Source organism: Syngnathus scovelli, chromosome 4 (assembly GCF_024217435.2).
Source record: "Syngnathus scovelli strain Florida chromosome 4, RoL_Ssco_1.2, whole genome shotgun sequence".
Taxonomy (NCBI): domain Eukaryota; kingdom Metazoa; phylum Chordata; class Actinopteri; order Syngnathiformes; family Syngnathidae; genus Syngnathus; species Syngnathus scovelli.
In genome coordinates this window covers 8,267,598-8,279,567 of record NC_090850.1, presented here as the reverse complement: position 1 = coordinate 8,279,567, position 11,970 = coordinate 8,267,598, and the positions used below count along the sequence as shown (strand labels likewise).

Below are 11,970 nucleotides of genomic sequence, written 5' to 3'. Positions count from 1 at the left end.
TCAGAAAATGGATGGATGGATGTTTTCTTGAATTTTTTGTTGTGGCTAACAAACTTGTGTTCCACGCTTGAGTCCATTTATCAGTACTAGAGTGAAATTGAGTAGAGTGGATTTTTATTTTACAAGTCGATTTACTATGCACCCCCAAAATTTCAGATTAGGAAGCACTGTGCTCCTAATTTAAAGAGTTAGTCTGGAGCCTTGCATACCATAACATGATGCTTCCGCAATTGCTGGGATGCACGGACGGCTAAACTGAGGATGTGGTCTTGCGGTGTAGAGTGGAATGATAGCATCAAGAATAGGATCCATAAAATGTAAAAAGACCACATATTGCTGTTGAAACCAGGCATATTTATACAAAGAACCAACTACTTATACTACACAAACACAGAATTAAAGAAGAGCCCAGACACCTTTGACAGAAACTCAATTTGAACGCTTGCATCCATGATTTTGTTCTTTCAGTCATGACATACGTAAGAATGTAGAGCAGCTTGTAACTGAGTAGTAAATTGAAACCTTTGCCTTAACGCCCAAGATACTCCTCCACTGGAATCTACGACCTGGAGAGGCCACGCGACACTTTTCTCACTATGGACCATGGTTTCAGTTTTGTAAGGGTCTGAAACACATCCTAGCAGCTTTACCTTCAGCTTCACCCTCCAATGAGAGTTGAAGGTCACAACTTCACAAAGCCCACAGAACCACATCATCTACAAAAAACAGGTTCAAAATTGAGGCCGAACCATCTAACCATTTGTCAACATGCATGTCCTCAAGTTCATAGGTGAGCTGGACAGTTCGCCACCGCTTTTGAAGAGTACATACAGTATAAACAAGCAGCTGTTTAATTACACATTCACACATTTGGACAATTTAGTCTTCAATTAATCTAAAGTGCAAGTTTTTTTTTAATTGTTGGAGGAACGTGTACGACCTGGAGAAAACCCACTCTAGCATAGGGAGAAAATCCAAATTTCACACAGGAATGCCTAATCTCAAAACCAAGGACCCCTCTTTCCCAGCGTGACTTGGTCATAGAGTGATAAACTTGTAGGTGGTGGGTGCAATCCACAAGCCCGGTGATCACGTCAAAGCATTTTCGAGCAAGACACTGAAGTTTATGTTTCTCCCGGTAGGGCCTCGTAGCGCCATTCATGGCAGCATCAATTTACTTTTTCTGTGTCATCCTGGGGGTGTTTTCACCAAGTGTAGCAACATTGAACAGGCATCAATTCTAAAGCTGCCAATGTCATGTCACGGCTCATGTAAGTGTTGAGTTTCATTTGCTTTCGTTCCTGTGCTCGCTCCCTGAAAGTGCTGTCTCTGGGAGTGGTTCCAAGCATTCTTGTTCAGCTGTCACTCGTGATTCCACACCCCCCACGCCAGATTCGGGTCAAAAGCGTGAAATTTGAAAAAAAGATTTGAACCTGAAAAAAAGATCCTAATCTGAAAAAACAAGAGTTCAACATGCAACTGAAAAAAAACCCCTCTAAACTTGAAAAATAAATGGTAAAAACCTGAAAATATCTTTTTTTACCAAAACGAATAAAAACTATTTTCAACTCGAAAAAAACTTTTCATACAAGTACTCTTATTTTGAATTTTTTTTCAAGTTTCAAGCTCAACACGTTTATTTTCAGTTTCAAGTTTTATTTTGTCAAGTACGAATTTTGGTTTTCTAAGTACAAAACTTTTGACCACAATCCACCTCCATAAAATCTGATTGAACTAACTAACTAACTAACTAACTAACTAACTAACTAACTAACTAACTAACTAACTAACTAACTAACTAACTAGCGCCGTGAAAGCAATACAACTGTGAGAAATGCAACGAAATGAAGCCATTCGAGTTGGAAATAAACGAATGCAACTTAATGCAAGAAGTGATAAGTTTTAAGTGAAAGTCACTGCTTCTGATGTTTCGTAAAGAAGCCCTGGCTGTCCTTGACCGCTCACCACAGTATATCACCAATGTCACGTCAGATCTTCACCACAAACGGTGTTTCACCGAATGGAACATACACCTGCATAATAATCTCTGCTGGTACAACCCGCCCCTCGTTTTCTCTGGAAGTCTTTCTTGCATTTTCTTGTGCTGTCGTGTGGTGGTTGGCCGCCTCTCTGTCGCAGGGTCTCTGTTTCTCACTCACTCTCTATTTTGGTGCTGCCTCGCGCTGCCAAGCCCCTGACGTCATGCTCCACTGTTAATGATTAGCATGTGGAAACTGGCTGCGCTAGCTTGTCATTGTCAAGGCACCTAAATATAGACGGAACAAGACTGTCCAGGCCTTCAAAATTAAAGCTCCCTCTCGAAAAAGTCGAAGCTGCGACCCATTCATCCATCCATCCATCCATCCATTTTCTGAACCGCTTAGTGCCCACGGGGGTCGCGGGCATGCTGGAGCCTATCCCAGCCGTCATCGGGCAGTAGGCGGGGGACACCCTGAACTGGTTGCCAGCCAATCGCAGGGCACACAGAGACAGACAACCAATCGCACTCACACCTAGGGACAATTTGGAGTCTTCAATCGGCCTACCAAGCATGTTTTTGGAATGTGGGAGGAAACCGGAGTGCCCGGAGAAAACCCACGCGGGCCCGGGGAGAACATGCAAACTCCACACAGGGAGGGCCGGAGGTGGAATCGAACCCGCACCCTCCTAACTGTGAGGCGGACGTGCTACCCAGTGCGTCACCGAGCCGCCAAGCTGCAACCCATCAAATTAAAAATCCAGTTCTGTTCTTACCGATAGGGATGTTTTCCTTATATACCTGTACAGGACTGTCTCAGAAAATTAGAATATTTTGATAAAGTTCTTTATTTTCTGTAATGCAATTAAATAAACCAAAATGTCATACTTTCTGGATTCATTACAAATTAACTGAAATATTGCAAGCCTTTTATTATTTTAATATTGCTGCCTATGGCATACAGCTTAAGAAAACTCAAATATCATATCTCAAAATATTAGAATATCATGAAAAAGTATACAATATAGTATATGAAATAAATAAACTAAAACGAAGCATTGTTGGAAAAAACATACGCGCTCTCAAACTTATCAAAACTGACTAAATTTAAGCAGCAGGTCAAAACGGACTCAAACGAACTAAAATAAATGAAAAAGGCCAAACAATTAGAACATTAGTGTACAGTATACCTATCCAAAAAGTCTACCAAAAAAAACACGTATCCAACTTGAAATTGGTTTTGATTATATGGTGCTTGCGTGAAAATGTATCTCATACATTCATTTTGGTATCGTTTCCCCATTGGATGATTTTGGCATGTGCCATGTAATATCCTGCTAAAATGTGTAAAATAAGTATTTCAATGGTACCCAATTGGTTACATGTTTTTGTAGAACAGACATTTTGATATTTTCCAGATCATATGGAACATTTTGCATGTTTCCTTGAAATTACTATTCACTTTGTCATGATCTCATACAAAACAAAGCTTTTTCTTCCAATGACATTTTGTCTTTTTTCAATGGAAGCAGCCTGAAACAGTGGCTGTCAATATTAACACTTGTGTTTTATAATGTCACTCATATTATGTGTTGCACATTGTCAAGCTTAACATGCCCACTCTAACAACTATCAATTGATATAAAAACATTTTAAAAAATCAAGATATATTTTTAAACAGTGCACAGTCACCCAGCTAACTGAATCATGTTAAGTGATGGTTCACCACTGTGGTCAAGCTCACATATTTTGCTGTTTTCATTTACATTTTCTGCTTTCCGTAAATCAGGGGTGTCAAACTCATTTTTTCATGGGCCGCATTGTAGTCATAGCTTCTTTCGGAGGGCCATTATGACTGTTAACCCAAATAAATGTATGAGCACCTCATATTATATACAGTAAAAGCTACAAAACAAATTGACAAATAACTCGTTTTCAAATCAGATGAGTTAAAACTGGTCAAATATAAAAAAAAAAGATATGAATAAAAGTGAAGACAATTTGCAATTCTATTAATGACACGAATTTGATGCACAATTTGTCTTTGCGGGCCACATAAAATGATGTGGCGGGCCGTATCTGGCCCCCAGGCCGTAAATTAACAAAAAGTGTGGGCACTTGAATAATGACTTGAATATGCATTTCTAATAGCTGCTCTATACAATAAATATGAAGTCCAATGCAAAGTTTCAGATTTTGTGGAGTGACATTGCGTATTCTCAAACTCACTTTATGGCGTTGATCTTGACTCTCATTTCAAGTATTGCAATATTTATGCGCCAGAGTATTTATGACACATTAGACTACGAAATAATTCACATTACTCGCGCCATCTTTTAAAAAGACTAATGTGGCCTGTTTCAAAATGGTTAAATAGTATCAAAAACTGCTCGTCTTATTTTGAAGTCTGGAAGCAGATGTTGCACGGCGTGTTGCATTCAAACGACTGCGGCACTTTAGAGCAGGCGCAGGCCGACCTGGAGGGAGAGACGGAGGAAAAGTTAGTCAAGATGGCAAAACCCTCAGACCCAGAGTAAAGGGGCACCGCTCCCCCCAAAAGATTGCGCCTGTCGCCCCTCTTCAGACAAAGCCAACGGTGCAAACTGCGCAATAAGGTAAATATATTCAAGTTTATCCCGTCCTTACGGATCACAGTCGTCTCATATTTTCCGAGTGGATTGCCAATTTGTTGTCTGTTCTCGTTTTATATTTGTTTTATTTAACTCTTTCGCGAATAACACGTTTGCTACCTGTTGACGCAGCAGGCATATAGGAATCACTGTATTCGCAACTATGCCGTCAAGATACAGTTGCGTATTATAACCTAAAATACTTTTAACACAAAGTCATTGATGTAACGCGGTGACTCCATGTGGACCTTGTTAAGGGATCATTTGTATTTATTCATCGGGCACAGGCACAGATACAGGCACACACACACACACACACACACTCCCTCAGTGGTCACTCCTTGTGTGCTGATGAAGCAAAGTGACAGGTTTAGAAAGCTAACACTAGCCTGTGGGCAGCGTCAGCGCCTGACTCGAGCTTCTTAACACGCGGCCACTTTTCAGCCTCCACGCAAGCCAAAGTACATGTTTATAAAACAACCCCGTCATTTAAAATAAGGCAGCGGAAGTTACTCCAGCCCCTACCAGCGTGCGCGCGTGCGCGCGTGTGCGGCACACACACACACACACACACACACACACACACACACAGACACACACACACACACACACACACACACACAAACACACACACACACACTCCTGCCTGCGTTTGTCACTAAACTGACCGGCGTCCTTCCTGTGGGTCATTCCGGGATGCAGCGCCAGGAGTAGCCGACAGACCGCTGTATTTTTAGGAATGGGTGGATACCAGAAGCAAAAATAATTTATTTTTATTCTGGCAATGAATACCACGAGCTTAAACGTACGGGCGACGGCGAGGAGATGACCTATAAATGCCCATTTACAGCAGCTCGCTTCCAAAATGTGCATGGCTGAAAGAACAGGGACACTGTTTCGTGTTTTCATCGAAAGGGTTGGGGGCTATATGACTCCCACTTAAATATTCACCTCCTTTAATACTTTTTTACAGGCCCTCAAGGGGTTCATTGAAGATGGTGCCTGTGGTGCAGGATCTAATGTGACATATTGCGAAGTGGAACGTTAACTCATCAAATATCAATTCCTCTGTCGGTGAGTAATTATCTGAGGGCAAATTATATCACCCATCCAGCAGCGATAGAAGCACTTGCATCCTCTCACTGGAAGACAGATCTCCTCCAGAAGGAATACTTTGTGGATCAACACGTGTTGGCACTAACAAGACCACCGTCTTGCTGCTGCCAGAGCTAAGAATAGCCTTGCACAGCTTCACCTAACTCCATTATAGATCTCAAGAAACTTACTCGGTTTTATCCAGAACGTCAGTGGAAAGTTTAGGGAAGATATATCTGGGAGACCCTTCTCCCCCTGCAGCCCCTCCCAAACCAAAAAAAGCTGCTTTGGGAACCCCGGCAGCACCGACCGCTGTTACCTCACTCCTACAGCCGCCCCTCTCCCAGACCATGATGTTTCGCGATCAGGTGGGCATACTAGCCAGCTGGTTCAAAGGGTGGAATGAGTGTGAGCAGACAGTGGCTCTGCTGTCTTTGCTGAAGAGGGTGAGCCGGACCCAGGCTCGTTTCCTGCAGCTCTGTCTGGAGCACTCCCTCGCAGACTGCACGGAGCTCCAGGTTCTGGAGGCAGATGCCAACAATTCAGGTAGGTCAGCCAGCCTCTCTGAAAAAAAATACCGCAATTAGCTCCAGTCTCCAAGATATGCTTTGTAACAGTGTAAATGTCAATGACAACAGTAGTGTTGCGCTTTGTTTTGTTAGGTAAAAACAATGAATCTGTAGGTGCTTTGTCAGCAGCATAGTGCAGTTCTGTTCAAATGTTTTCACACTCTTACTGTGGACTGTTTTTCAACTTCTAGTTGCGCCATTCATTCAATTACTAGTATGTGTTAATCACAATGTTCAGTTGGCTTATGAGGTAATTACAATTGGTTTCTTATGAACTCTGCCTGGCGACAAGAGCTGCGACTGACTATTATTTCAATAATTGTTTAATCTGATTAGTTTGCTAATTAATTAATAAATTGGATTAATCAGTCGATTATTTTGTCAATTGATAAATTGCGTTTAAAAGATTTGAATTCCGTAACTTTACTCATAAACAGAACATTATTCCAAATCGATAGTGCATGATAAAATGCACAAACATAAATTAATTTTGATTTATTCACTGATTTGGTCCATAATGTGTCAGAAATTGGGCAGAGTAAAAGCAGAATGTTTCCATGTTTTATTTTGAGTCAACACAAAGAAAATCAGTCTGTCAGTAAGTCACGGAGGACTGTAAAAATCAGAAAACAGTGCTGTTAAAGTTCAAGGATGATCAAAATAATTAGATCATAGTTTTGTTGTCGATTAACTGATTAATCCTGCCCCTTTAATATAGTTATCGATCAAACATGCCAAAAAAGCATTGAGGGACTGATTTTTTAAAAAAATTTGCCTATTTAAAACTTTCAACAAGAAATGTACCGTATTTTTCAGACTATAAGTCACTCCGGAATAGTCGCACCAGCCATAAAATGCATGATAAAGAAGAAAAAGACATGTATAAGTCGCATTTTTGGGGGAAATTTATTTGATAAAATCCAACACCAAAAACAGACATGTCATCTTGAAAGGCAATTTAAAATAAAAATAGAATAGAGGGAACAACAGGTTGAATAACTGTACAGTATGCTAACGTTACATGACACATAAACAACAAGATGAGAATGTGCCTGGTATGTTAACATAACATGTTAAAAGTTATTCATATAGCTATAGCATAAATAATATGCTAACAACTTTACCAAACCATCCCTGTCACGCCAAATCACTAAGTCCAATGAACTTTTCATCCTGTGTCGCTTTTGAACAACTCCGCTAACTCCAGAGGGAGAAGATTCCTCTTCTACGTCGCTTACGTCAGACTCATCGTCAGTTGCAGTTCCAATTATTCCACGCGCCCAGAGTGCCCTCTTGCGGTTTACTGTGAAAATAACATGTGAAGTGATATGATATGTTAAGAATTTCACACATAAGTTGCAACCGAGTATAAGTCGCACCCCCAGCCAAACTATTAAAAAAAATACTTATAGTCCGGAAAATACGGTACAGTTGTAGATGACCGCTATGTATCCCACAAGTTTTTGGTTATGATACAAAATGTTTACATGCACCATAAAAATCTGTTCAACATTGGCAGCAGTAGCCTGTTATTGGGTTACCTTAAACTAAAACATTCCACGTAATTCTGGAAGTGTACTAATTCACTGTCGTGCTCCTCACAGTATCCGTATCTGTAAAGTAATTGCCCCAAAGGACCTCATGGGAAGATCTGGCTAAGTTTTGTTGCACCAGACTGTGTGTGGCCATGGAAACCAACCCTGGCTCATGAAAAATTGAAGGAAGCGCTACTGCTGCTGCAATGTAGGGCTGGTGTCGTACCTATGGCAACATCTGCGCGACACACATATGCTGGCTCACGCATTGTTTTTAGAGAAAGCGGGCATTACTTGGGTGGCATAACATGATAACGCCTCTGGGCTGTGATTCACACACAATTGTGTGCAACATAGAGTGAAGCAAATGTATGTGGTAATCTACATCAGTGTTTTCCAACCACTGTGTTGTGGCACACTGGTGTGGTGGGAGAAATGTTCAGCTGTGCTGTGGGAAATTGCCCAACATTAATTACGGAGTGCGTTGTAAAAAGGTTCGCCAAACCACTGGTTAGTTAGTGCAAGGCCTGGTCAGCCACTTGCTAATCACGCGTGCGTGGCTAATCGGAAAATCTTGAGACTTCATGTCGGTCTGATTGTGCTGCATCGGCACATATTCAGTTAATGTGTGTGCTGCTGTGTGCTTTTGATAAGAGTGACGCTCTGATTCCTGAGGTGTGTTTGGAGACTGAAGAAAATCCTAGCATATAGTTTGACCGGAGAATCTGGATTGTGCATTTTTCCCCAACATAAAGTAGTCAAGTCGTGACATCTTCACTGTAATAACCACTCAGCTTCTGCCAGTACAGTAGGGCGTCTTTAAAGGTGAGTTTGTTCTTATTGGCGTAATATTTATAGAGCCATTCTAAAACAGTTAAAAAGAGTCAAGTTGATTCTTTTGGATTTTAATCACAATCACTTTCAATAGTTTATTCCTTACACTGTCTTAAACTGTCTCTTTTTTTAGAAAAAAGAAAACCAATTTAAAAAAAATTCTCGAGTTTTAATTTTAAAACAATTCTTGATTTTGAATTTTAAAAAAATCTAGATTTTTATTTTATTTTTTAAATCAAGATGTGTTTATTTATTCATTTATTATTAAATTATTCAACTGTATCTCCGAATACGGACTTTATTTATATAGCACGTTCACAACGTCTTGTCGTGACATAATTTTTAATATAGAACCTAGTGTAACGCGTAACAAATTTTTGGTAGTGGTGTGCCGCAAGATATCTTCCAATGAAAAGGTGTGCTGTGGATGAAAAAAGGTTGGGAAACACTGACCTACATGGAGGGAAACATGAACAAGAGCCACTCTTAACTTTACATGGATCTACATGCCCCTTCTGTACAGCTTTACCTTTTGCCGTAGAAAGAGGCTTGTTTGGTGTTTTGGAATAGCATTAAAAAGATTGACATCACTGCTTTGTTGGAAATGACCCTATGAAAAAGTTTGCAAAGTCGTGTTTTTACGCCAGCTGTGGTAGTTGGAGACTAACCGTTTACATCAGTCTGATTGATGTCTGTGGGCAACGGAGGTACTTGTTATCTCAGTTGTTATAATTAGGAAAAAAGGTTAAATAGTTCCAAGTGACATGCATGATAGAAGGTCTATTATTATTCACTATTCAGCACAACATTTTATCACAATTGCTGGAAAATTGTTTTATCTATTCTCTTCCGATATCCATTGCGTAAGGGGGCCTGGGGCCAAATCCCAGTAGGGGGCCTGGGGCCAAATCCCAAATCACCCTGGACTGGCTGAGAGATTGATCTGTATCTTTTTGCTCGTGAATTCTAGTAAATGTACTTTAATTAAAAAGTGCATTTCTCCATGAGCCCTTAACGGGAGGAAAGTCAGTGTCTGATTCACACATGACTCACAAGGAGTAATTGGCGGTTTAGTATCATGATCATTGATCAAGAATGCTTCCTCAAGAATGGATGCTAGGGATGGATGACATAGCATCAGGATTAATTGGTAGTTTCGTATCTTTCGCAAGAATGCCTCGTCAGGGCTGAGGGGAAACAGTGAGTCGAATCAGCAAACCACCAATTGCTGGAGGGCCACTGTCCCATTTGTGCAATACCAACATCCATCCATTCATTTTCTATACTGCTTGTTCCCACAGGGGTCGCGGGCGCAATACCAACACATCATTTGAAATATTTCTTACAAGACCAAGCCACACTGAAGATTGGTCCTGTAGAAATTTGCATTTTGGAATTATCATGGCAAAGTGCACAATCCTGGTATCAAAATTCTTGCTTGACTGGGTAAGGGTTAAACTGCAGCTGGCAGTCTGTGTAGAAGAGTGTAACTATTTGGAAAGCCCTGTACAAATGAATGGAATCCTCCGTGGCCTACTTTTGAGCAACTGAGAAGCTTCCTTGTTTGGTGACCCAAAGATTGTCACAACTGTTGGATATATTATACATTTTTCTTCATTGAACAATTTTATTCATCACGTACACAATCTAATGAGTACATTTTTACACATCAGCTTTGTTTAATTTCTTAATACAAATAAAATTGTTTTTATGGTAATATAGCAGTTCAGGCCTTAAGATAAAAGGTTTACATTCAAGGGCAAAGCCATCTGCATTTTGACGGTTATAGCAATATCTTAAAACTGACAACACATTTTGGCAAAATACACATTGGCAAACCTCAAAGCTTCTGGGAAAATGTCCTCTAGACAGATGAAGAATAACTTGAGTGTTCTGGCACAATCACATTGGCTCTATGTTTGCAGGCGCAAAATTGAAGAATACAAGGAAAAGAACGGAAGAAGCTCATTCATGTTTTGCAGCTGCTTTGCAACATTCAGTAGCACCCTGAATCTCTGCATTTAACAATGAGAATGAGACTATCAAGCCTTCTGGAGCAAAATGTGCTGCCTTGTGTCAGGATGCTTGGTGGTTATGGGCTTTCCAAACAGGAAAATTACCTAACATGTGGATAAAAAAAATGCCCAAGATTTGATGGGGAATGAAAAATCATTCAAATTTGAAGTAAGGTTGTTCTGATGCAAAATTTTCACTTCATATCGATACTGGTATTGCAGCCTATCGTACTATCTGATACTGAAATTTAGCAAACCAACAAGAAGGATACAATATTTGTAGTATGAAATGTTAAGAGAAACTTGATTAAGTGACACTATTCCAGCAATTGCCAGCAACAGTAAATATGAGAAAATATGACCCACTTATTTACGTCAGTACATTCAGAATAACACCCTTCAAACACATACATACATACATACATACATACATACATACATACACACATACACACATACACACATACACACATACACACATACACACATACATACATACAATAGGCAATGTCATGTCATTTTCAGTTGACAGCAAGTGGCATTATAAGGCAAAATGCAAAATAGCAGCCCCTGAGATGGATAAAAATTGCTGGATTTTTATGCTTAATTAATATTCCACAATGTGATATTAATCAGAATACCGTGTTTAGACTAGCCGAGGCGCATAGAACATATTTTAAAAACAGACTTGACTTACTCTTTAACCAAATAACCGTGTTTATTAAGTAGTGGTGTTTGTTTTGAGTGTGTAATTGTCTGAGAGATTCATGAAATGGTTACCGTACAATGTTGGGAATACTGCCTAAGAATGTGGGCAGGTCTGAGCACTGTGCTCAAGAAGAGTGTGACAGGAGCTTTACAGAATTTAGGTGGGAAAATACATAGTGGAAAAGAAAAGCTGATTCCACCCTCAGTTGAGCGAGTGTCTCAAAGGCGGGAGAGTGAAAGGCAAAGTAAGTGGGGCAAAGAAGGGAAAAGATGATGTGTGTACCACTGGTGTTGTTAGAGAGAGGCTGCAGGGGCACTAGCACCCCCACACAAAATATTTTTTGGGACCTTTGGGTATTTACTGATTTTTCAGGAACTTATTTTCAACATTACATGCCTTCTTTAAGGTTAAAAGCCATGAGTGATGCAATAAATTTTCAAGCTATTTTCATCGCTTTAAATTGGCTACCATTGCATAAAAATTACAGACAAGGTAGAGACGGAGCATTAATATCGATTTGTGACAAAAAATGATGTTTGGACAAAACGGGTTTCTGCTGAAAGTGACAATCTTTCTCCAAATTTAGAAATGTTTGGGGAATTTGT

At 40.1% G+C, this 11,970-nt stretch overlaps 1 protein-coding gene across 5 annotated transcripts in view; it reads left to right on the top strand.

Moving 5' to 3' along the window:
• Nucleotides 1–4,424: 4,424 nt before the first annotated feature.
• samd4a (sterile alpha motif domain containing 4A) overlaps nt 4,425–11,970 on the top strand; it is a 48,624-nt gene continuing 41,078 nt past the window's right edge. For 4 of the 5 annotated variants that reach the window (XM_049718869.1, XM_049718867.1, XM_049718866.1 and 1 more), the window contains exons 1-2: nt 4,425–4,593; nt 5,582–6,249. In XM_049718869.1, the coding sequence (XP_049574826.1) occupies nt 6,054–6,249 (196 nt within the window). In that variant the 5' untranslated portion in view covers nt 4,425–4,593; nt 5,582–6,053. The remainder of the gene's footprint in view (nt 4,594–5,581; nt 6,250–11,970) is intronic. The other variant, XM_049718868.1, reaches the window with a different exon arrangement.